This window comes from Micropterus salmoides, unplaced genomic scaffold (assembly GCF_014851395.1).
Source record: "Micropterus salmoides isolate LMB-PRFRI ecotype aquatic unplaced genomic scaffold, ASM1485139v1 Ms_hic_scaffold_2, whole genome shotgun sequence".
Lineage (NCBI taxonomy): Eukaryota > Metazoa > Chordata > Actinopteri > Centrarchiformes > Centrarchidae > Micropterus > Micropterus salmoides.
In genome coordinates, this window is record NW_024041150.1 from 38,539,748 (window position 1) to 38,565,256 (window position 25,509).

The 25,509-nt window shown below is 40.1% G+C and overlaps 1 protein-coding gene and 1 long non-coding RNA gene across 2 annotated transcripts; one reads left to right on the forward strand and one right to left on the reverse strand.

Annotated features, from left to right (window-relative positions):
- Positions 1–624: 624 nt before the first annotated feature.
- On the forward strand, positions 625–2,002 carry LOC119912963. The gene is made up of 3 exons (XR_005446305.1): positions 625–769; positions 1,248–1,356; positions 1,594–2,002. It is a non-coding gene; the product is annotated as an uncharacterized LOC119912963 (long non-coding RNA).
- A 14,758-nt stretch (positions 2,003–16,760) lies between these two features.
- Positions 16,761–18,887, reverse strand: LOC119911953 (ladderlectin-like). Its single transcript, XM_038730925.1, has 5 exons — positions 18,869–18,887; positions 18,282–18,415; positions 18,050–18,184; positions 17,404–17,512; positions 16,761–17,170 (listed from the first exon to the last, which is right to left on the reverse strand). Exons 1-5 carry the CDS (start codon positions 18,885–18,887, stop codon positions 17,088–17,090), a joined length of 480 nt encoding a protein of 159 aa, XP_038586853.1. The 3' UTR covers positions 16,761–17,087.
- Positions 18,888–25,509: the final 6,622 nt, after the last annotated feature.

Genomic DNA, 25,509 nt, shown 5'->3' on the forward strand with positions numbered 1-25,509 from the left:
AGCACAGAAGCACTATTCATGGCGGTACAAGAACAGGCACTCAATAGAGATCAATAGAGGCTGGGGTTTACCACACCAGGCAGGACCCCAAATGCAGACTGTGCAAGGATGCCCCTGAGACAGTAGAGTGCATAACAGCAGGGTGAAAGATGCAGGCAGGAAGTGCGTACATGGAACGCCATAACCAGGTAGCAGGCATAGTGTACAGGAACATCTGCCATGAGTTTGGGCTGGAAGTCCCAAGGTCAAAATGGAAGACACCTCCTAAGGTAGTTGAGAATGAGCTAAGATTCTGTGGGACTTCAAGATCTAGACTGACAAACTGGTGTTAGCTCACCAACCAGACATCGTGTTGATTGACATTCTGGTCACTTCTTTTGCATTTTCCTCATAAAAAGTTGGTGTTTATCCAATTTTTGGACCGAAAAAAGGCATTTTGTTTAGCAGCAAGCCTTAAACATCTGTTTGTATTTACATCTGTTTGTTTTACTCAAAAAGCTCTCCCTCGACCCAACTCAAGTTGAGAACTATGGGCCAGTCTCACTTCTACCATTTCTATCCTAAGCTGTTGAACGGGCAGCCTTCAAACAGACCTCAAAATTTTTATGGATTTGTCTGTTTGTCACCACTGCAGAGAAACTGTCAGTCCTTAGGTGCAAACCTCGCATCCGTACATGGAGCTGAGGAGTATCATCAGATTCAAAGGCTGATATCCGATAGTACTCATGGGAATACGCAGGCATGGCTTGGAGCCACTGACGCTGCACAGGTATATGTAAATGCTCTGTATTTGTATATATTTTACACTACATCACATTCACCATTCACACACATTCATACACTGGTGAAACAGCTACCAGGGGCCATTTGGGTTCAGTATCTTGCCCAAGGACACTTTGACACGCACCCTGGAGGCCACAGCCGCCCTGTCATGTCATTTATTGTTACAAAAGGTCACATTTCAAATCATAGTTTGACGTCCATTTGATGAGGAAGGCCATGAGATGTGACCTCCTCCCAATGCAAACTTTGTCACTCTATAACAACGTAACCTGACTTTCTGTTACTTGAACAAAAAACAGACCGTCTTGGGGCTGTTTCTTTAATGACTGATGCTGTAAAAAATACTTTGTAATAACAGTGTTTTTCTGACAAAGTGTTTATGGTCTTAATAGTATAAAGTTGTTTATTTTAATTTATATTGTTATTCATGTATTAACTCTAATTAACTAACTCAAATTTTCTAGGAGGGTGTTTGGCTGTGGAATGATGGTACGCCTTTCGCCTTTTCATACTGGTGCAGGGGAGAGCCAAATAACACTGGATATCAGCACTGTTTACAAATGAATTATGGAGGTAATTCATAAAACACATTATTTTGCATGAGAGATAAATGTACCATGGTTCATAATAAATGCTATATAAGTGAGCTCAGTTCATAAATTAACCCATCATTTCTTCAGAACATACCTCTGCCAAGGCTGAAAAGCCTCTGCAATTATTATTTTAATGAGACAAAATATTTAGTTTTACTCTCCATCTGCATGAAATTATACATTCTGCTTAACAGTTATGTCTTTATCATACACACAGGTGACAAATGCTGGGATGATTTAAGGTGTAACTACCATCTTCCATCTGTCTGTGTTAAGAAATCCTTCCAATTCCTGGGCTGACACAGAGGCATGAAGCACCTGAAAAATCACAAACACGGGCAGATGTTCTTTAAACTCATCTCTCTTCATGCCATCAGTCTCATATGTACCCCGAAGGCTCTATATCTCATTTCATGTCTTTATTTTAATTTCTATCGCTGTAACGCTACTTAAGGAACGAAGCGACAAGTGAATTAAGAAGATCTGGACTGTCTCTGAGGCTTTGTGCCTTTCATAGGAGCAGACTGAATGTGTTATGAAAAGAATGCTTTTTAGCACAAACTTATTCTGCAGAGTGAACTGTTCTTTCTTGTCTTTACACAAATTAAAAGGCTCAAGCATTGAAACAAGCTGGTCTGTGAGATTGTTTTAGACCTGATGTTTTTAAGGGTTTAACTTCACTGTTCTTCAGCCAGTAAAACAATCTAAAGACTAGTTTAGATACTAGACAGATTAGTTATCTCGTTAGACACTTTTAAAGTTAATATGTATTTCAAGGACAGAAAAGGGGAGAGCATCAATGCTGCAAACCTTCGTCATGAAGTTCCACCAATAGAACAAAGGAGCATTTATTTAAATGTAAATATATAAAGAACTATTCACACAAATGTACTTCTGTTCAGATCAGGAGCACATGTCTCTGCCATGAATGAAAACTAAACTGTGTGCTCTTGCTGTGAGCTCACAGATCTTGGCTCGGTCTGGCAGGAGTCATCCCTTTGCTGATGTGCTGGCCTGTTTGCAGGAAACTCTTACAGTTCACTTCAATATGTGTTTGTTTCAAACCTCTCACTTCCTCACAGTTACATTACATAAGTGACTGTGCTACATGTAACATTACAATCTAACACTTTACCTCTGTATCTATTCATAACAAATACGTTCTACGTCACTGGGCTCTGTAGGTCACTTCTGACAAATGTAGGCTACCTGTAAAGACAAACCTAAGCCAGAGTGTATGTTTATGGTTTAGAGAGAGTTTAAGTATACATACTAAACTAGCATTATGTGGCAGAGACATTACATTTGCAGTATTTACCTGAGGTTAATAGCTAATCATCAGTAGTTGTAATAGATCAGGCTACAAACCTGTTCTTCTAATGAGGAGACTTCTGCTGTCCTGATGGTATCTCTCTGTGGTGGGTCGGTTAAAGTTCACTTAAATGTGAGTATATATGGCAACACAAACAAACAATAAAAATAAAGTTTAAAAGAGAATTTGAGGAATCAGAGTCATCATTTTGTCTTCACCACATTATTTTTACTGGTTCAGTTTCTCTTAATGCAAAGTCACCTGGGAAAACTGTCTTTGCCTTGTATTTGAGACTGAATAACCAAGAAGCTGAACAGGCAGCACTAACATGTTACTACTTGTTTAAGTTTTAATATTATTTTATTTAAAAAAGGACAGTGCACATTAATATATGAGCTTGCATCAATGTAAATGTCAGATTTAGCCAAAATGCTATTTTTCATCTGCAGGCAGCAGGCCCTCATACCACAATACATAAGACTGTCAATATTCTTCACTATGCGCTGGTTACTAAAGTAAAAAAAAAAAAATTATGGCCGGGCACGTTAATGCATTATTATCACGTTAACACATTAATTAATTAAAGCAGACAATTATTTTATCGCACATTAATGCAAAGTCTATTGCTCACTTGCTCTGAATACACATACAGTCAAACCATGGGTCACAGAAGGGGAGGGATGTTGATCAGCCTGCAAATCACCCACCCAAACAAGCACTGGAGGGAGGCTTCGGCACACGAGTGTGTGGGAGAAGAAGACAGCGCTCCGTGAGTAAATGGCAGGCGCTGTATTGAGAGTAACTATGGCATAACAATGCAATTAATCACGATCAAAAATTTGCCCAGCACTAAAAAAATATAAAGGTACAAGTAATCTGTTATAAAGTGCAACATGGCACATGCCTTTGGTTGTGGGAGGCCTGGGTTCGATTCCCACTGTGACACATCCACCAGTGTGTCCCTAATGCCGCGTTCCAAACTGCTCGGAACTGGGAAATTTCAGCGTTGAAATATCCGACTTCCAACCTCAGTGTTCCAGGTGCATGGTGGTGCATGACGCAGAAAGTGAACGAAGACCATGGCTGACCGTGACAAAGTGTAGCCTACACACAGTTGCGCCCTCAGCACTACTAGCCAATACGTTACTATTTAACTGTGTACCCCTCTAGCTGCATCAGTTGGTAATCACTGGGCTGGCCCCAACCTAGCCCCTCACTCCCTCGCCTCTGTTTCTGGTGTGAGAAGCCGAAGGTTTGGTTCAGAGCCGCGTGAAAGCGGAACCGAGGGACAGAGTGAGCAGGAGAGTGTAGGTAAACAGCTGGACAGGCAGAATGGGTGGTGGCTCCACTGGGATGCCGTGGGATCTAGGTAGATGGAGAAAATACAAATATATTAAATATCGGAAAAAAGAACGTGAGGGAAAAACACTGAGAGAAATTACTTAGGAGTATCGGTCATGACAAGCTACCACATAGGTGAGCAGACGATCTGGCGAATACTGGAGAGTAGGACCAGAATATATGAAGAAGCTGATTACTGATGAGGAACCGGTGACAAACCCCCACAGACACCTGACACAACAAGGAAAAACACACCAGACAGACAAAACACAGCAGGAAGGGGAAAGCAGAGAAACACAGGGGAACAAGGAGGAGCACAGCTGTAGTATCACATTCATTGAATAAACAGCTATTTGCTCATTCCTAGTATGTTTTTTTTTATCGAAACTGTACAGCTTTAACGGGGAAATCCAACAATTCTGGACCTAATAATAAATTGAAATTATACTGTTATTTGTTAGTTTTTTTTACTTTGACAATTACTTGCACTTGAGTATGAGTCGTGTACTCCATGGCCACCTCTGATCACCAGGGAGACTGATCCACTTGCACTGGTCCAATTATCCACAGTACTTACCTCAGTTTTATAGCGGTTTGGGGAAATATTACAGTAAGAACACATGTCCTGCCCGGCAGCCTGGTATGAGTATGAGGTGCTGGATACCATACAGATTTTAACAACAGAGTATCATTATACTCCTTTTTCTGTGTTGTTATTTATTTAAATTTATTTGTCACTGGGCCAGACAGGGGACTGAAATGGGGATGGGAATAGAAACACCACAAACAGACAGCACAGAGAGAGGGCAACACCTGCAAGAGAACGGGGATGGGGGGTGGGGCGGAGAAAAACAAACAACAAACACACAAACAAATAAATAAGAGATAACCAGCCAAACAGTAGCAATGAACAGCTGACAAAGGAAGACAATTTAGAGAGAAATGAAAATGACAAAAAAAATCAGGCAATATAAATAAACAACAGCACCCCCTTGAGAGCTGAAATAACAATTAATTTAAATAATTAACTGAATGAAAAACATTAAGAATAATGCTAACCCTTCTTCTACCAGGGAGAACCTGTGTATTTGGGTGAATGTGTCTGTATGTACAGTATATGTGTGTGTGTGTGCATAAGACTGTTACAGAATGTAGTTCATAGTGAGAGTGGGATGCCACAACTGCGCCACACCGACTCCAGCGACAGTCAGGCAAGACCCCCAGTAGCTCATAGGGGTGAGAGAGGGGTCAACTCCCAGACGAACCGCGACATGAACGCAGAAGATCCTAACCCGACCAACAAACACCAAAGACACCGGCCATCCAAATGCCATTTGAAGACGCAATACCGTCGGAAAGAAAAAGGCAGAAGAGCGGACCAACCACGGCGCGCACACAACAGAGGCCAGCACCACCCCGCCGCGGAACGGGCAACCAAACCACCAAAATACCCAACATCATTAACATCACCGCGCAAGTGACGACCCCAACCCGCGCACAGCACTAGCACAGTGACGCCCAATCCCGTGCGCGAGGCCGAGCAAATTAGGGAAAGCAGGCGGCAGAACACAACGGCGACAGCCAGCAGAGTACGTTGTGAATAAATTTAGAGCATTAAAGCCTAAATTGTTATCATTAATTACTAGAGCCATGGTGGTCTGCATTGTCATCATTTAGAGTGTTATTTTATAGTATAAAGTTAGGATCACAGTGTTAATACTCTATAGCTCTGAGTGTGTGAGCTCCTTTCTGTATCTAACTGCCCAGGGTCAGCAGTAGCACGTGTGCTTTGGGAGCAGAGTGACTGAGCAAGGTAAGATAGCAAGGCAGCATCAAAAAACTGATTTTTTGAATGTTGTATTACAAAACATACATCAATATAGTCCTTCACAGTAAGAATGTCCTGTTTCTAGCCCAGAGCACAAACAACACCAGTTTATTCCACAAAAGTCAGGTTGTGGATAAAATAGTATGATCAGTGGAGGGCATGCAAAGGAGGAGCAGCGCAGTCAGGGACTTTCCCACCACATGTTGAAAATGCTGAGGCACGTGAAAATCTGGGACTTTCACAGACCCAGGTGCAGTAGGAAAGAGAGCCAAGAGATGATGTGAAGCCAAGAAACAGAGCTATAAAAGGAGGTCCAGAAGGAGGTGAAGATCAGTCATTACATGGTTTCATGTCAACTCTGGTCTCTGTTCTGGTAACAGAATGGGACTCTATTTTGCACCGATCTCTGACAAACTCCGGTGGAACTTTTGTATTCTAATTGGTAAAAGTTCAAGCTTTCTTATCTGGCCCAAGAATTTTTTACACGACATGTCATGCTGGTGTATTAGTGAGGGGAGTCTGACTGATTGTGGTGGGCCGCTTGGGCAAAAGATGCCTGGGTTGTTTTGTTTTTTTTGTCCCAGTCCAGCCCTACTCTTGTATGAACCGGGGGGCTGGGAGTACTCCCCCAGAAAACTGTCTGAGTGTTAAAGACTTAATTTGCTGCATTCTGGTGTTTTTCTGCACCAATTTCTGCCTTATCTGCATCAATCTATTGGGGAAATTATTTCTGTAAATGGACACACAAAATTCAGGTGTTGCTGAATTGTGGCGAATATTTAATTTATTTCCTATCTTAAATGTGCAATTGTACTACTGCCTGCCTTGGCCAGGACACTCTTGAAAAAAAGAGTTTTTCTGGTTTAAGAAAAGGTATAATAAAACAATTTAAAAATTAAAACTGTAACAGAATATAATGCAGAGCAGCTCTCAGGCATTCTGGGTTGCTTTCAGATATGTTTCTCCTGTAGATCAACATTTAATATCATCACTGCTCAATGAACACACACAGGCGTGACTGATTGAGGTAACCTCTTTACATGTGCATGTGGCACCTTTTTACCTCAATAATAAATTAAATCATTTTAATTCAGTTAATAAACTCCTGGACTTTAATAGCTCCTGTGTTTCAGCAGGTTTTCTGCTCATGTTCAAAGTTCTGCATATTCAGAATCTAATGCATAAAAACCTAACAGGACTGTTTTATCCACCATATTCTCTCTCTCTCTCTCTCTCTGCATCTCAAAAATAAATAACAGCTGGTAGCTGCTGAGTGAAAGATCAGTTTCACCGGCAACATTTTGTTTTTGGACTCACCGTTGGACATCGCTATAAAACAAATAGTAACCGATGTGTATTCAAGAAAAGAAACAGGCTTATGTCCAAAGCGATGCTCTGTTCAACAAATGGACACTTTTAATATATCTCAGTCAATGCAGTGATCATCTGACAGATCTTACAGGCCTTCATTTGCTTTGCAGAGACTAAAGACGCTTTTAATGCGCCCTTAATGGAAAGTGAAAGTATTTGCAGGCTGCAGTGCCATGGTGTGGCTCACTGGATTTCAGTTGTATTAGTAAAACAATAAAGCCTTAAACTGAAAAGATATTTGCCTGATTTTCTAAATGTTTGCATCTGCCCAGCTTTATGACTGTGGCAAGCGCCCGACCAGCGCTTTACTGCGTAACTGCGCGCACAAAGCCTGGATGATCATTTCAGTTAATGAAGCAAAATGCAGATTACAGACTGGTTAAGTTATAAAAGGTATGAATGGAAAATGTAGCGAAATTAAGAGCAGTCCTACATTAGATGTACCCACCCCAGCTGCCTTCAGCTAGAAGTAACTTCATTTCTATACATTTTGTCCGCAACTGATGTGAAATGTGTGTGAGTGATTGACTGGTCACTTAAACCGCCTCCTATATGAGCCAGCTCCGAAATCGCCTGAGCCAGGAAGGCAATGCGCAAAAAAAATTTACATTTGGAAAAGGGGGGGGGGACAATACATAGACTTTATAATAAAATATGTATAATGCTTCCTCTGTCTGTCAGGTGATTAACCTCACCACAAATCCACACAAGTTAATTTCAGCACGTCTGATAAAGTGCAGCTCACAGCTGCTTCAGGTGGAGACGAGAGGACAGACAGAGTTACAGGTGGATCATCTTATTCTCTGCTAATTTGCAGGTAGGGCTGGGTCTCGAGTTCAATACTTTTTAGGCACCGACCAAATTGCCTCAATACCATCGAGTTTCAAAAAATGTCTTGTCTTTCGGTACCAAATTTCGATACCTAAAGGTTCTTGTTAATGTCAATGAGCCAATAAACATGCAGCATGCTTAACGTGCCCATATCTAAAAGTGATTGTAATTGGCTGTGGTGATGTAAATACCCAGCCCTATTTGCAGGCGAATAAATAATAACAATAATCTCTCACTCGCTTGTTTTTCTTGATCACCTGCTTATCTACGTCCTGTCAGTGTTGATGAGTGTTTTCACAAGTTCCTCTTTTGTGTATTTAAGTGTCTGTCTTTACTTTAATTGTTTTGGGATCGATTTGTTTGTATGTGTCGTAAATTATCCCTGTCTGTTTCTTAGATTATCCCCTTGTATTTTGGACTATTTTCTGGATTACATTTTTTGGGCTTCTTGTTCTTGTTTATTCCCTGGATTGCCTGCTTCTTCACTTTTTTAAATTAAACTCACTTTGTGAACTGTAACTGAACCTGCTGTGCTTTTACTCATTACCTGCCTACCTACACTTGGCAACCACAACAGATTAGCAGACAAGAACAATCAAGAGAACAGATGTTTTCCTCTAAACAAAGGTACAAAAGGTCAAGAGGCCAGAACAAAAGTGGAAACGAAACACACTCCTTTTGCCAAGTATGTTGAAATGGTGGTTTAGTCCAGCAGAGCGTGTGCGCTGTTTATCTTTGACCTTCATTCAAAGTGTTATAGTTGCATTTGTTGTGCCCTTAAGAAGGGGAAAAGTAACGGGATAGGGTTTAAACAAGAGTCTGTTTCTCAGTGGCGTGGGAACACTTTGTTCTTATAATTAATCAAAATCAGCCATTTGTTGACACTGGCAGAACATTGGCATGTCTACAGGGCATGAGCGGTGAGTTTAAGAGTGAGAGGAAGAGCCATCTGACAATCAGACAGAGGAGCATCAAGAGAGCTGAACACATCTGTGGTGAGTTTCTTATTATGCCAGAACGGGGCAACAATCTGAGCTCTCTAGTTATGGATATTATATTGCGTTTCTGTCAGTAGATCCTCCGAAATATTACACACTGAACCTTTAAAAACACATTGGACTCTTAATACAGACATAGAGTTGTTTGGACCAAATACACTGACTAGACGTTGACGGACAAAAGTTTTATATTTCTATATTGGTGGAGACATATCTGACGCCCTTGCACTTCTAACTCTCACATTTCCAGGTCATATTCTAGCTGTGGAAAACTGAGTTACTGAAGCTTGAGACATGCGTCCAGCTGTGCTAAATGCCATCCTCCGTAATCATAAGTACTATAACATCACCAATGCATCATGAAGCTGAAGCCCAGAAAATGTTTATTCAAGCACGTATATTCCTACAGATCATTCAATTGAGGTAGAATGTGAAAGTTATTCAGATAAGCCATGTGGAGAAGGATGAAGCCACATTGATGAGAGTCGATGTGCTAAATACAACGGAAGCGAAAAGAATTTCCAAGAGGTACAGGTGAAGCAAACACACACAGGCATCAGAAGAGCGATAATAAATCCATCATCATATATAATACGTTTTGATCAGGTGCTGGTGAACACTAACACTTGCTCACATTTGTTGATTTTAGGAACACTGCAGAACCTTAAATTCTGACCTGGTGTTAATGGCGCATTATAAAAAACATCAACTGACTAATTTCATTGCAGACTTGGAGCAGAGAGGGGGACATGGACATAAGTGTGGACGTGATATGAAAACTGTCTGTTACTCTGCAGCTCTGTGGTCGTGGGTCACTCTTTCACCAAACTAAAACCAGCTTAATAGCCTTGTTAAATCATCATAAACAAAACGTAATTCAGACTTGACAGAAAAGTAAACTAAACAAGACCGTTGCAAAATCTCCAACTATCATTTGGAGTTAAATGTGAAAATGTTCTGTCTCTTCATGCTTCCACTGTAAGTCTAGATGCCACTGAATGTGATGTATTCTGATTTCTTTTCTCCAGATGAGGGAAACTTGAATGGTACATACTGCTCAGAGAAGAAGAACTACGAGTGCGTCAAGAAGATGTGATCATCACCAGCTGATGTTTGCTTTCACATTTTCAACAACAACTAATCTGTGCTGCAGTTGGACAAGTCTGTTTCATGGTAACCACTATGAACAAAAGCTTTTTACTGCAAGTTACTGCAATAAACGCTTCGGCGTTTATGTTCCGGCTTCTTGTTTTTGTGGTTTTTTTTCCAGATGCATTTTTTTAACACAACTGTGGAAAAACAGCTGTTCAGATTTCATGGTGATAGCATTGTCATCATTCCACAGCAAGACTGCAGAACTCTAATGAGTTTAATATTATTTGTCTTATTCCGTGTCTGATATTTCTGTGAGCTGGAGTGAGCTAGAAACACTCAACTTGCGCCACTAACTGGAAATGATGCGCAACTGCATCCACATAAATATGTGCCTGCCAAATTATGGTGCTGTAATTAAGCTCCAAAAATGCTATTTTGTAAAGTCTCTCACACGTCCAATTGACTTGAGCACAAATCCAGTAGAAGTCAAATGTGCTCTACTACAAACCTCTTGGACCATAAAGTCTGTGGATTATGATAAAATTTTTGGTAATTCACAAATGAGAAAAAACAGTTAGAACTTATTGAATTTAGACTCTAACACAAAAATTGGGATACACATTTCCATTACAATTAGGCAAGATTGGTCAAAAAATACTGCCACCATCAACAAAAATAGTAATAGTAATAGTAATAATACAAAGGGTGTGGCTTAGCAAGAAATTGGCCTTAACTCATTGATTTGTCCAGTCATAATAACTCTTCAGAGTGTGATTGGTATCACTCAGAATTTCACTAACTCTGACTATTTTTGGCTTCGTGAAGCCTGAAACATTTCTGCCTGTGGCTTTAATTTTGGCCTGTCGAGCTGCTTCCTTATATGCAGTGAAAAGAGTTTCCACTCTGTAGCCCTGGGGGAAATGGTCCCTCATTGACATAAACACACAGACTGTAGTTCATTTTGACTCAGTGCCTCATACACCATCCTGCTACCCCAAATACTCAAAGAAGCAGCAATATGTGAATTAATCCTCAGCTTGTCCACAAAAAAATGCTACTTTCTCCAGTTTGTGTAAAGTTTGCCAAAAACTATAGTGTAAATTACACCATCCTTAATTACTCCTTTTCCACAGTCTATTGGAAAATCACATGCATCTGTACCTGTATGCATTTGGAGTAATCAGGATTGACTCATTCTGCTTTATTTTACCTTGACAGTCCCTTGACAAAGTTCTCCGTGCTGTTGATAGTGTTTATTCAGCATTCAGCACATGTAATCTCACCTCATATCTTAGACTGCAGAACAACGTCACTAAGGTCTCCCTTCTTCAGTGCTCATCTCTGCAGTCTTTTCACCTGTACAAAGTCGACACCTGGCCACATAGAGGGAAATCAAAGTCCTGAATAAAAAATATGAAGCTCTGATTTTACTGTTTTCACGATGGGCACATTTGCTGCTGACATTTGTGGTGCCTAAACCTAAGCACACTGCATGTTAGCCACATGTTTACTATTGTTAGTAGGAATTAACCCAAATCTGAAATATGGGAAAACACAAATAATGTGATGGAAACTAATATTTTCTAGCCAAAGTTACTCGTTATTTGGGGGGAAAAGTCAGCTCAGGAATGTTAAATCAGAAGCTTCAGCAAAGGAAAAGGTGCGTATTCGGCTGCAGGAGAGCAGATTTCCACAAAGCTTCACTGACTGAATGTGTCATGAGTTGTGGTTTTTCCCTGTGGGTTTGAGTTTTTGCCATTTGTTTCTGGTGTCCTTCTGTTTACCTGTTCTTCTCGTTTCCTTGTCCTTGGTGTTTATGTCTTGTCTGGTGTTCTAGCTCGTAGTCCTGTGTTGATTTGATATGGCTTTGGTTTGAAGTTTGGTTGTCTAGTTGTAATATTGTTTCTTAGTCACTGCCTTAACTCTTGTTCCTGCGTTTTAGTTCTTTGTGCTTGTTCCCAGTCCTGTACCTTAGTTCATGTTAAGTGTTAAGTTCATGCTGTGTGCTGTCCGGTTTCCAGCTATCCTCGTCGTGTCTGTGTTTCCCTGCTCGTTTTGGTTTTCTGTTCAGCTCTGTATCAGCCACTCAATCAGTAAGTGTGCTCGCCTTCTGTTTGTTTTAATAAATCACCTCGATTCACTGCACCTCCTCTGCCTTGCGTCTTGCATTTGTGTCCTCCAACCTGCTCAACCTGCTCAACTCAGCCACCCATCGTAACAGAATGTAGCTACAGTAGCTACAAAAATGCAAAAATAAGCACCAAAATTATGGATGAAGTCAATAAGGGTATTTTTAGTATTCTTGTACCCCCTTAAAAAAAATGGTTCCATCTACCTTAACTCCAATGTGATTGGCCAGCAGGAGGTTCATGTCTGCAAGATAAATCTGCAGAATATCACACATGAAGACACTTTTGTCAGCTGATGTTGATCATGTCAGGAGACACAGAAACTACTGTCAGTCCTTTTAGAAAAAAGCTGTTTTCCATTTTTTTTCAGGACTTCATTAAACATTTTGTGCATCTGCACTCATTTCTTCTTGATCAAAAAATGGTTCACCTTTCTGTCTGTGTGAAGCTGCTGGTGTGTCTGCGGTTGCAGGAGGGCAGAGCTTGTTTTAATCTATGCTGAAGTCAACCTTAGCATGAAATGTGTTAGCATTTGTACTGTCAATGGTTAAAGTAAATGACTGATTAGAAATTGACACAGTACCATTATTTGCATCTAAATCAGCCCACAGTCAATTCAAAGTGTAAAACGACAAGAATACAAATTTATAAAAACTGTTTAAGCTGTCACTTCGATAAATATTGTATATATTGTAGGCTACTACAAGTGAGTTTTTCTGATGAGAACGCGTTGGCAGGACAGGTACAAAAATAAATAAATAAATAAAAATAAAATAACGTGCCGTTTCAAAATGGCGGTTTCGAAACGCAAGCATTTTATTTTGAAAGTCTAACTGGACATTGCATATTTGTTGTTGCTAAGCTTTGCTACCTTGACTGGACAGCCTTTGTCTAAACATCTAAAAGCAACAAGGGCCTTGACCAAGCCTCAATTAGTGATGGCAAGTTCGACTCTTTAATTGACAAAGTATAATGCACAAATTCATCTCTTGATCACTCTCTATCATCATTATATCAACCCCCCTGGGCCCACAACCAAATTCAAACCATGGAAAAACCACAGAAATATGTAATCACCACTACTCCGGCTAAATCCTTCCATTTTCACAATCTTTCCTGAGTATACAACCAGACCAGCCACATAAATCATTATCATTATCTCTAATGTGCTCATTCATACAGTAGCCTAACATCTGTGGTGTACGGAAAAAGGTGCGAAGGAATGCATTCTTGTTGACTGGATAGCTACCATGTGTGTGTGAGAAATAGGAGAAGCCTTGTGTGTGTGTGTGTGTGGAGAGCTGCCTGGACACCACACATCCCTATCCATGAGTAAAATATTCATATCAGATTTGTGTATATAGAAGTAATAAGCTTGATACACTATATGAATAAACACACTCTTATTAAAATTCAACCAATTTAATAATAATCTGGATCAAGCCACCAAGTTCTTAAAGAACTCCAGCACAGAGAGAGGAACAAAGAAATATTAACACATTATATAAATGCAGCAGTTTGGCAGGTCTGGACGCAGAATGGGCCACATCAGGTCCGGATTCTGCAGACAGAGAAACACACATGAGCACATCGCTCTCAAACACTGCAGGTTGTTCACCAGTCACGAGCTGTGAAACAACAGCAGGGCTCTGTAGGTAAATAAAAAAGGAAAAGTTATGTTGCGTTCTCTGGCAGACCTGGATCAGCTGTCAGCTGTTTACAGGGCTAACTGTAACGTTGCTACGTTGCTGTGTTTTAATGACCGGTCTGTTTGTTTTGGAGAGGAGACGACCTCTGAGGTAATTCAGCTCCCGGTAGATCCCTGTCAGTACTCTGAAGTGGAGAAGACTCAGAACAACTCTCATCAGCTGTAAACACTAGCAGGACTAAAGTTAGGTGCGGCTGTGTTAAAACTATAACTAAGCACAACATCACTGTCAATAATGTTATGCTTATTAAAATGTCACATAATTAACAAAATAGCTAAATAATATCAGTCCAGTGACTGTTACCTGACAGCCGACCTGCCTCTCATTCTCCAGCTCTGGCAGTCACTCAGCCTGCCGAGTGAATTAAAGACTGAGGAGGGCCCATGTGAGCGGTGAACGAGTACTTCATTCCTGCTACACAGTAGGAGCTGTCACATGACAAATGAACGACTCAAACCTAGAGACCCACAGTTAAAGCCCTGAATTATCTGGTAAGTGCAAGAGGCTGTAAGGGCCCAAAATAGCACAATGGGACAGCATCGCACTTTGCAACATATCATGTTAGGTTACCTTGATTGAACCAAAACAATTGTGGGCTTGGAACTTTTCATTTTACATTTTTTACTTCCTTCACAGCTGAAGGACAGAAGGGACCTGATCTGAACGTGTGCAGGCTCTTGCCCAGTAAACTGATTACTTGATAATTAACTGTGGACAAGAGGTAATGTTTACGCTGGTAACCACGTTTAACGTAACAACGCTGTGGGCAATTCCCTTTGGCAAAGTCTTCAGAAGTGTACATTTAGGGCTCAAAAATTCTGCTAGAGAGCCTTCATGTACAATGCCTATAAAAAGTATTCTCCCCCTTGGATGTTTCACCCTTTTGTTTCTTTTATACATGAAATCATGGTCAATATATGGCTTTTTGACAAGAATTTGCAAAAAGAGAACTCTTTAATATCAAAGTGAAAAGGATTTTTACAAACTCATGTCAATTAATTAAAAATAAATAAGGCTAAGAAGATGGGACAGAGAATGGCCGTGTTTCGGAGCAGGCATGTCAGGTTGTGGCAGCATGTGTGGTGCTCCATAACATCTCAGCTATTAGAAAAGAAAAAGCACTGTGCCAGCTGCTTATGCCCCCTGATGTAGTGGACTCATATAGCCGATAGAGAGGCTCTAACAATCAATCAACCAATCAGTTTCTCATAAACACACATGACAATATTTTTGGTTCCTAAAAATGGCAAATCTATAGAAATAGGCTACCTTTTTGTCATGTTCAAGTTATTCAATTTGCTGTTTGAGATATTTGGTTTGTTGCTGTTTTTTGTTTTTTTTTGTCAATCTAGCTCAAGCATTCTCTTTTAGAGCAACTGCAAGTTATCACATCCAGCCAGCACAGAAAAACAAATTGAGAGAACAAACATAGAAGGCAGGAATTAGTGTTACATATTGTCAGCATGACTAGTCCTTTTAATAGCAAAGGGAAAGCTACCCGGTGGGATCTCTCAGAGGCCTGAGAGGAGGTAGCTGTGGGTGGAGAACTGGTGCAATTTGCCAACATAGCCTAGTATTAGCCTATGTTACTCAATGTTAAATGGAAATATAAGTACAAGAGATGAAATGGTCAAATTGATGTGTGTCAGACATGGCTGACAGGGTCACCTCACCCATGTTCTCCTGTTTGTTGCCAGGAACAGTTTCTACTGGGGTTGCAGCTGAAAATATTGTAAGAAAAGGACTTATTAACACAATATTACATTTATACATGTAGTCCTTCAGCCAATGTGCTTGAGTAGATGTTAATTTATAAAACAATAAGCAACGGGTCAATTCTAGAAATGCAGCCCATGTGTAGGCTATGATTAAATTGTTTCCCCACATTAAAATGTACTGAATAAGTGGTCTTTTAAGATCTTAAACTTTATGTTTATTGTTTGTTTGTGTTGCCACATATACCCACTTAAGTGAACTTTAACCGACCCACCACCATCAGGACAGCAGAAGTCTCCTCATCAGAAGAACAGGTTTGTAGCCTGATCTATTACAACTACTGATGATTAGCTATTAACCTCAGGTAAATACTGCAAATGTAATGTCTCTGCCACATAATGCTAGTTTAGTATTTATACTTAAACTCCCTAAACCATAAACATGCACTCTGGCTTAGGTTTGTCTTTACAGGTAGCCTACATTTGTCAGAAGTGACCTACAGAGCCCAGTGACGTAGAACGTATTTGTTATGAATAGATACAGAGGTAAAGTGTTAGATTGTAATGTTACATGTAGCACAGTCACTTATGTAATGTAACTGTGAGGATGTGAGAGGTTTGAAACAAACACATATTGAAGTGAACTGTAAGAGTTTCCTGCAAACAGGCCAGCACATCAGCAAAGGGATGACTCCTGCCAGACCGAGCCAAGATCTGTGAGCTCACAGCAAGAGCACACAGTTTAGTTTTCATTCATGGCAGAGACATGTGCTCCTGATCTGAACAGAAGTACATTTGTGTGAATAATTCTTTATATATTTAAATTTAAATAATTGCTCCTTTGTTCTATTGGTGGAACTTCATGACGAAGGTTTGCAGCATTGATGCTCTCCCCTTTTCTGTCCTTGAAATACATATTAACTTTAAAAGTGTCTAACGAGATAACTAATCTGTCTAGTATCTAAACTAGTCTTTAGATTGTTTTACTGGCTGAAGAACAGTGAAGTTAAACCCTTAAAAACATCAGGTCTAAAACAATCTCACAGACCAGCTTGTTTCAATGCTTGAGCCTTTTAATTTGTGTAAAGACAAGAAAGAACAGTTCACTCTGCAGAATAAGTTTGTGCTAAAAAGCATTCTTTTCATAACACATTCAGTCTGCTCCTATGAAAGGCACAAAGCCTCAGAGACAGTCCAGATCTTCTAAATTCACTTGTCGCTTCGTTCCCTAAGTAGCGTTACAGCGATAGAAATTAAAATAAAGACATGAAATGAGATATAGAGCCTTCGGGGTACATATGAGACTGATGGCATGAAGAGAGATGAGTTTAAAGAACATCTGCCCGTGTTTGTGATTTTTCCAGGTGCTTCATGCCTCTGTGTCAGCCCCGGAATTGGAAGGATTTCTTAACACAGACAGATGGAAGGTGACTGTTACACTGTACATCATCCCAGCATTTGTCACCTGTGTGTATGATAAAGAACTGTTAAGCAGAATGTATAATTTCATGCAGATGGAGAGTAAAACTAAATATTTTGTCTCATTAAAATAATAAATGGAGAGGCTTTTCAGCCTTGGCAGAGGTATGTTCTGAAGAAAAGATGGGTTCATTTATGAACTGAGCTCACTTATATAGCATTTATTATGAATCATGGTACATTTATCTCTCATGCAAAATAATGTGGTTTATGATTTACCTCCATAATTCATTTGTAAACAGTGCTGATATCCAGTGTTATTTGGCTCTCCCCTGCACCAGTATGAAAAGGCGAAAGGCGTACCATCATTCCACAGCCAAACACCCTCCTAGAAAATTTTAGTTAGTTAATTAGAGTTAATACAACAATATAACAATATAACTAAAATAAACAACTTTATACTATTAACACCATAAACACTTTGTCATAAAAACACTGTCATTACAAAGTATTTTTTACAGCATCAGTCATTAAAGAAACAGCCCCAAGACGGTCTGTTTTTTGTTCAAGTAACAGAAAGTCGGGTGACGTTGTTATAGAGTGACAAAGTTTGCATTGGGAGGAGGTCACATCTCATGGCCTTCCTCATCAAATGGACGTCAAACTATGATTTGAAATGTGACCTTTTGTAACAATAAATGATATGACGGGGCGGCTGTGGCTCAGGAGGTGGAGCGGGTTACCTGTTAATTGAAAGATTGCCGTTTCAATCCCCGGCTCTTCAGGGTGCGTGTCAAAGAGTCCTTGGGCAAGATACTGAACCCAAAATGGCCCCTGGTAGCTGTTTCACCAGTGTATGAATGTGTGTGAATGGTGAATGTGATGTAGTGTAAAATATATACAAATACAGAGCATTTACATATACCTGTGCAGCGTCAGTGGCTCCAAGCCATGCCTGCGTATTCCCATGAGTACTATCGGATATCAGCCTTTGAATCTGATGATACTCCTCAGCTCCACGTACGGATGCGAGGTTTGCACCTAAGGACTGACAGTTTCTCTGCAGTGGTGACAAACAGACAAATCCATAAAAATCCACACAAACGGAACAAGCTCAACTTAAAAGAACTCCGCATCGAATCCAAATCATCTTATACCTCAGCTTGAGACCAAGTCATGGCTCTTGGAACGAAGAGGAAACAGCGACCATTTATCTCAGACCAGCGACCAGAACAAAACGTGGCCCTCTTGACCAGGTGACTCTTTGCTGAGAACAAATAGAGTTTGGTGACTTTTGAAATTTTGATACCTAAAGATTCTTGTTAATGTCAATGAGCCAATAAACATGCAGCATGCTTAATGTGCCCATATCTAAAAGTGATTGTAATTGGCTGTGGTGATGTAAATACCCAGCCCTATTTGCAGGCGAATAAATAATAACAATAATCTCTCACTCGCTTGTTTTTCTTGATCACCTGCTTATCTACGTCCTGTCAGTGTTGATGAGTGTTTTCACAAGTTCCTCTTTTGTGTATTTAAGTGTCTGTCTTTACTTTAATTGTTTTGGGATCGATTTGTTTGTATGTGTCGTAAAGTGTCCCTGTCTGTTTCCATGGATTATCCCCTTGTATTTTGGACTATTTTCTGGATTACATTTTTTGGGCTTCTTGTTCTTGTTTATTCCCTGGATTGCCTGCTTCTTCACTTTTTTAAATTAAACTCACTTTGTGAACTGTAACTGAACCTGCTGTGCTTTTACTCATTACCTGCCTACCTACACTTGGCAACCACAACAGATTAGCAGACAAGAACAATCAAGAGAACAGATGTTTTCCTCTAAACAAAGGTACAAAGGTCAAGAGGCCAGAACAAAAGTGGAAACGAAACACACTCCTTTTGCCAAGTATGTTGAAATGGTGGTTTAGTCCAGCAGAGCGTGTGCGCTGTTTATCTTTGACCTTCATTCAAAGTGTTATAGTTGCATTTGTTGTGCCCTTAAGAAGGGGAAAAGTAACGGGATAGGGTTTAAACAAGAGTCTGTTTCTCAGTGGCGTGGGAACACTTTGTTCTTATAATTAATCAAAATCAGCCATTTGTTGACACTGGCAGAACATTGGCATGTCTACAGGGCATGAGCGGTGAGTTTAAGAGTGAGAGGAAGAGCCATCTGACAATCAGACAGAGGAGCATCAAGAGAGCTGAACACATCTGTGGTGAGTTTCTTATTATGCCAGAACGGGGCAACAATCTGAGCTCTCTAGTTATGGATATTATATTGCGTTTCTGTCAGTAGATCCTCCGAAATATTACACACTGAACCTTTAAAAACACATTGGACTCTTAATACAGACATTGAATTGTTTGGACCAAATACACTGACTAGACGTTGACGGACAAAAGTTTTTATATATTGGTAGAGACATATCTGACGCCCTTGCACTTCTAACTCTCACATTTCCAGGTCATATTCTAGCTGTGGAAAACTGAGTTACTGAAGCTTGAGACATGCGTCCAGCTGTGCTAAATGCCATCCTCCGTAATCATAAGTACTATAACATCACCAATGCATCATGAAGCTGAAGCCCAGAAAATGTTTATTCAAGCACGTATATTCCTACAGATCATTCAATTGAGGTAGAATGTGAAAGTTATTCAGATAAGCCATGTGGAGAAGGATGAAGCCACATTGATGAGAGTCGATGTGCTAAATACAACGGAAGCGAAAAGAATTTCCAAGAGGTACAGGTGAAGCAAACACACACAGGCATCAGAAGAGCGATAATAAATCCATCATCATATATAATACGTTTTGATCAGGTGCTGGTGAACACTAACACTTGCTCACATTTGTTGATTTTAGGAACACTGCAGAACCTTAAATTCTGACCTGGTGTTAATGGCGCATTATAAAAAACATCAACTGACTAATTTCATTGCAGACTTGGAGCAGAGAGGGGGACATGGACATAAGTGTGGACGTGATATGAAAACTGTCTGTTACTCTGCAGCTCTGTGGTCGTGGGTCACTCTTTCACCAAACTAAAACCAGCTTAATAGCCTTGTTAAATCATCATAAACAAAACGTAATTCAGACTTGACAGAAAAGTAAACTAAACAAGACCGTTGCAAAATCTCCAACTATCATTTGGAGTTAAATGTGAAAATGTTCTGTCTCTTCATGCTTCCACTGTAAGTCTAGATGCCACTGAATGTGATGTATTCTGATTTCTTTTCTCCAGATGAGGGAAACTTGAATGGTACATACTGCTCAGAGAAGAAGAACTACGAGTGCGTCAAGAAGATGTGATCATCACCAGCTGATGTTTGCTTTCACATTTTCAACAACAACTAATCTGTGCTGCAGTTGGACAAGTCTGTTTCATGGTAACCACTATGAACAAAAGCTTTTTACTGCAAGTTACTGCAATAAACGCTTCGGCGTTTATGTTCCGGCTTCTTGTTTTTGTGGTTTTTTTTCCAGATGCATTTTTTTAACACAACTGTGGAAAAACAGCTGTTCAGATTTCATGGTGATAGCATTGTCATCATTCCACAGCAAGACTGCAGAACTCTAATGAGTTTAATATTATTTGTCTTATTCCGTGTCTGATATTTCTGTGAGCTGGAGTGAGCTAGAAACACTCAACTTGCGCCACTAACTGGAAATGATGCGCAACTGCATCCACATAAATATGTGCCTGCCAAATTATGGTGCTGTAATTAAGCTCCAAAAATGCTATTTTGTAAAGTCTCTCACACGTCCAATTGACTTGAGCACAAATCCAGTAGAAGTCAAATGTGCTCTACTACAAACCTCTTGGACCATAAAGTCTGTGGATTATGATAAAATTTTTGGTAATTCACAAAATGAGAAAAAACAGTTAGAACTTATTGAATTTAGACTCTAACACAAAAATTGGGATACACATTTCCATTACAATTAGGCAAGATTGGTCAAAAAATACTGCCACCATCAACAAAAATAGTAATAGTAATAGTAATAATACAAAGGGGTGGCTTAGCAAGAAATTGGCCTTAACTCATTGATTTGTCCAGTCATAATAACTCTTCAGAGTGTGATTGGTATCACTCAGAATTTCACTAACTCTGACTATTTTTGGCTTCGTGAAGCCTGAAACATTTCTGCCTGTGGCTTTAATTTTGGCCTGTCGAGCTGCTTCCTTATATGCAGTGAAAAGAGTTTCCACTCTGTAGCCCTGGGGGAAATGGTCCCTCATTGACATAAACACACAGACTGTAGTTCATTTTGACTCAGTGCCTCATACACCATCCTGCTACCCCAAATACTCAAAGAAGCAGCAATATGTGAATTAATCCTCAGCTTGTCCACAAAAAAATGCTACTTTCTCCAGTTTGTGTAAAGTTTGCCAAAAACTATAGTGTAAATTACACCATCCTTAATTACTCCTTTTCCACAGTCTATTGGAAAATCACATGCATCTGTACCTGTATGCATTTGGAGTAATCAGGATTGACTCATTCTGCTTTATTTTACCTTGACAGTCCCTTGACAAAGTTCTCCGTGCTGTTGATAGTGTTTATTCAGCATTCAGCACATGTAATCTCACCTCATATCTTAGACTGCAGAACAACGTCACTAAGGTCTCCCTTCTTCAGTGCTCATCTCTGCAGTCTTTTCACCTGTACAAAGTCGACACCTGGCCACATAGAGGGAAATCAAAGTCCTGAATAAAAATATGAAGCTCTGATTTTACTGTTTTCACGATGGGCACATTTGCTGCTGACATTTGTGGTGCCTAAACCTAAGCACACTGCATGTTAGCCACATGTTTAGTATTGTTAGTAGGAATGAACCCAAATCTGAAATATGGGAAAACACAAATAATGTGATGGAAACTAATATTTTCTAGCCAAAGTTACTCGTTATTTGGGGGGAAAAGTCAGCTCAGGAATGTTAAATCAGAAGCTTCAGCAAAGGAAAAGGTGCGTATTCGGCTGCAGGAGAGCAGATTTCCACAAAGCTTCACTGACTGAATGTGTCATGAGTTGTGGTTTTTCCCTGTGGGTTTGAGTTTTTGCCATTTGTTTCTGGTGTCCTTCTGTTTACCTGTTCTTCTCGTTTCCTTGTCCTTGGTGTTTATGTCTTGTCTGGTGTTCTAGCTCGTAGTCCTGTGTTGATTTGATATGGCTTTGGTTTGAAGTTTGGTTGTCTAGTTGTAATATTGTTTCTTAGTCACTGCCTTAACTCTTGTTCCTGCGTTTTAGTTCTTTGTGCTTGTTCCCAGTCCTGTACCTTAGTTCATGTTAAGTGTTAAGTTCATGCTGTGTGCTGTCCGGTTTCCAGCTATCCTCGTCGTGTCTGTGTTTCCCTGCTCGTTTTGGTTTTCTGTTCAGCTCTGTATCAGCCACTCAATCAGTAAGTGTGCTCGCCTTCTGTTTGTTTTAATAAATCACCTCGATTCACTGCACCTCCTCTGCCTTGCGTCTTGCATTTGTGTCCTCCAACCTGCTCAACCTGCTCAACTCAGCCACCCATCGTAACAGAATGTAGCTACAGTAGCTACAAAAATGCAAAAATAAGCACCAAAATTATGGATGAAGTCAATAAGGGTATTTTTAGTATTCTTGTACCCCCTTAAAAAAAATGGTTCCATCTACCTTAACTCCAATGTGATTGGCCAGCAGGAGGTTCATGTCTGCAAGATAAATCTGCAGAATATCACACATGAAGACACTTTTGTCAGCTGATGTTGATCATGTCAGGAGACACAGAAACTACTGTCAGTCCTTTTAGAAAAAAGCTGTTTTCCATTTTTTTTCAGGACTTCATTAAACATTTTGTGCATCTGCACTCATTTCTTCTTGATCAAAAAATGGTTCACCTTTCTGTCTGTGTGAAGCTGCTGGTGTGTCTGCGGTTGCAGGAGGGCAGAGCTTGTTTTAATCTATGCTGAAGTCAACCTTAGCATGAAATGTGTTAGCATTTGTACTGTCAATGGTTAAAGTAAATGACTGATTAGAAATTGACACAGTACCATTATTTGCATCTAAATCAGCCCACAGTCAATTCAAAGTGTAAAACGACAAGAATACAAATTTATAAAAACTGTTTAAGCTGTCACTTCGATAAATATTGTATATATTGTAGGCTACTACAAGTGAGTTTTTCTGATGAGAACGCGTTGGCAGGACAGGTACAAAAATAAATAAATAAATAAAAATAAAATAACGTGCCGTTTCAAAATGGCGGTTTCGAAACGCAAGCATTTTATTTTGAAAGTCTAACTGGACATTGCATATTTGTTGTTGCTAAGCTTTGCTACCTTGACTGGACAGCCTTTGTCTAAACGTCTAAAAGCAACAAGGGCCTTGACCAAGCCTCAATTAGTGATGGCAAGTTCGACTCTTTAATTGACAAAGTATAATGCACAAATTCATCTCTTGATCACTCTCTATCATCATTATATCAACCCCCCTGGGCCCACAACCAAATTCAAACCATGGAAAAACCACAGAAATATGTAATCACCACTACTCCGGCTAAATCCTTCCATTTTCACAATCTTTCCTGAGTATACAACCAGACCAGCCACATAAATCATTATCATTATCTCTAATGTGCTCATTCATACAGTAGCCTAACATCTGTGGTGTACGGAAAAAGGTGAGGCAGAAGCATGCTTTATAAATAGTGTGAAGGAATGCATTCTTGTTGACTGGATAGCTACCATGTGTGTGTGAGAAATAGGAGAAGCCTTGTGTGTGTGTGTGTGTGGAGAGCTGCCTGGACACCACACATCCCTATCCATGAGTAAAATATTCATACCAGATTTGTGTATATAGAAGTAATAAGCTTGATACACTATATGAATAAACACACTCTTATTAAAATTCAACCAATTTAATAATAATCTGGATCAAGCCACCAAGTTCTTAAAGAACTCCAGCACAGAGAGAGGAACAAAGAAATATTAACACATTATATAAATGCAGCAGTTTGGCAGGTCTGGACGCAGAATGGGCCACATCAGGTCCGGATTCTGCAGACAGAGAAACACACATGAGCACATCGCTCTCAAACACTGCAGGTTGTTCACCAGTCACGAGCTGTGAAACAACAGCAGGGCTCTGTAGGTAAATAAAAAAGGAAAAGTTATGTTGCGTTCTCTGGCAGACCTGGATCAGCTGTCAGCTGTTTACAGGGCTAACTGTAACGTTGCTACGTTGCTGTGTTTTAATGACCGGTCTGTTTGTTTTGGAGAGGAGACGACCTCTGAGGTAATTCAGCTCCCGGTAGATCCCTGTCAGTACTCTGAAGTGGAGAAGACTCAGAACAACTCTCATCAGCTGTAAACACTAGCAGGACTAAAGTTAGGTGCGGCTGTGTTAAAACTATAACTAAGCACAACATCACTGTGCTCTAATAATGTTAGGCTTTATTAAATGTCACATAATTAACAAAATAGCTAAATAATATCAGTCCAGTGACTGTTACCTGACAGCCGACCTGCCTCTCATTCTCCAGCTCTGGCAGTCACTCAGCCTGCCGAGTGAACGAAAGACTGAGGAGGGCCCATGTGAGCGGTGAACGAGTACTTCATTCCTGCTCCACAGTAGGAGCTGTCATGTGACAAATGAACGACTCAAACCTAGCGACCCACAGTTAAAGCCCTGAATTATCTGGTAAGTGCAAGAGGCTGTAAGGGCCCAAAATAGCACAATGGGACAGCATCGCACTTTGCAACATATCATGTTAGGTTACCTTGATTGAACCAAAACAATTGTGGGCTTGGAACTTTTCATTTTACATTTTTTACTTCCTTCACAGCTGAAGGACAGAAGGGACCTGATCTGAACGTGTGCAGGCTCTTGCCCAGTAAACTGATTACTTGATAATTAACTGTGGACAAGAGGTAATGTTTACGCTGGTAACCATACGTTTAACGTAACAACGCTGTGGGCAATTCCCTTTGGCAAAGTCTTCAGAAGTGTACATTTAGGGCTCAAAAATTCTGCTAGAGAGCCTTCATGTACAATGCCTATAAAATGTATTCACCCCCTTGGATATTTCACCCTTTTGTTTCTTTTATACATGAAATCATGGTCAATATATGGCTTTTTTGACAAGAATTTGCAAAAAGAGAACTCTTTAATATCAAAGTGAGAAAGGATTTTTACAAACTCATGTCAATTAATTAAAAATAAATAAGGCTAAGAAGATGGGACAGAGAATGGCCGTGTTTCGGAGCAGGCATGTCAGGTTGTGGCAGCATGTGTGGTGCTCCATAACATCTCAGCTATTAGAAAAGAAAAAGCACTGTGCCAGCTGCTTATGCCCCCTGATGTAGTGGACTCATATAGCCGATAGAGAGGCTCTAACAATCAATCAACCAATCAGTTTCT

Excerpts from the sequence above, each read along its gene's own strand:
- LOC119911953 (XM_038730925.1), bottom strand. Across the intron at positions 17,513-18,049 it reads GAGCCACTGACGCTGCACAG|GAGGGTGTTTGGCTGTGGAA; the intron begins GTATATGTAAAT and ends AAAATTTTCTAG. Across the intron at positions 17,171-17,403 it reads TTTACAAATGAATTATGGAG|GTGACAAATGCTGGGATGAT; the intron begins GTAAATCATAAA and ends TCATACACACAG.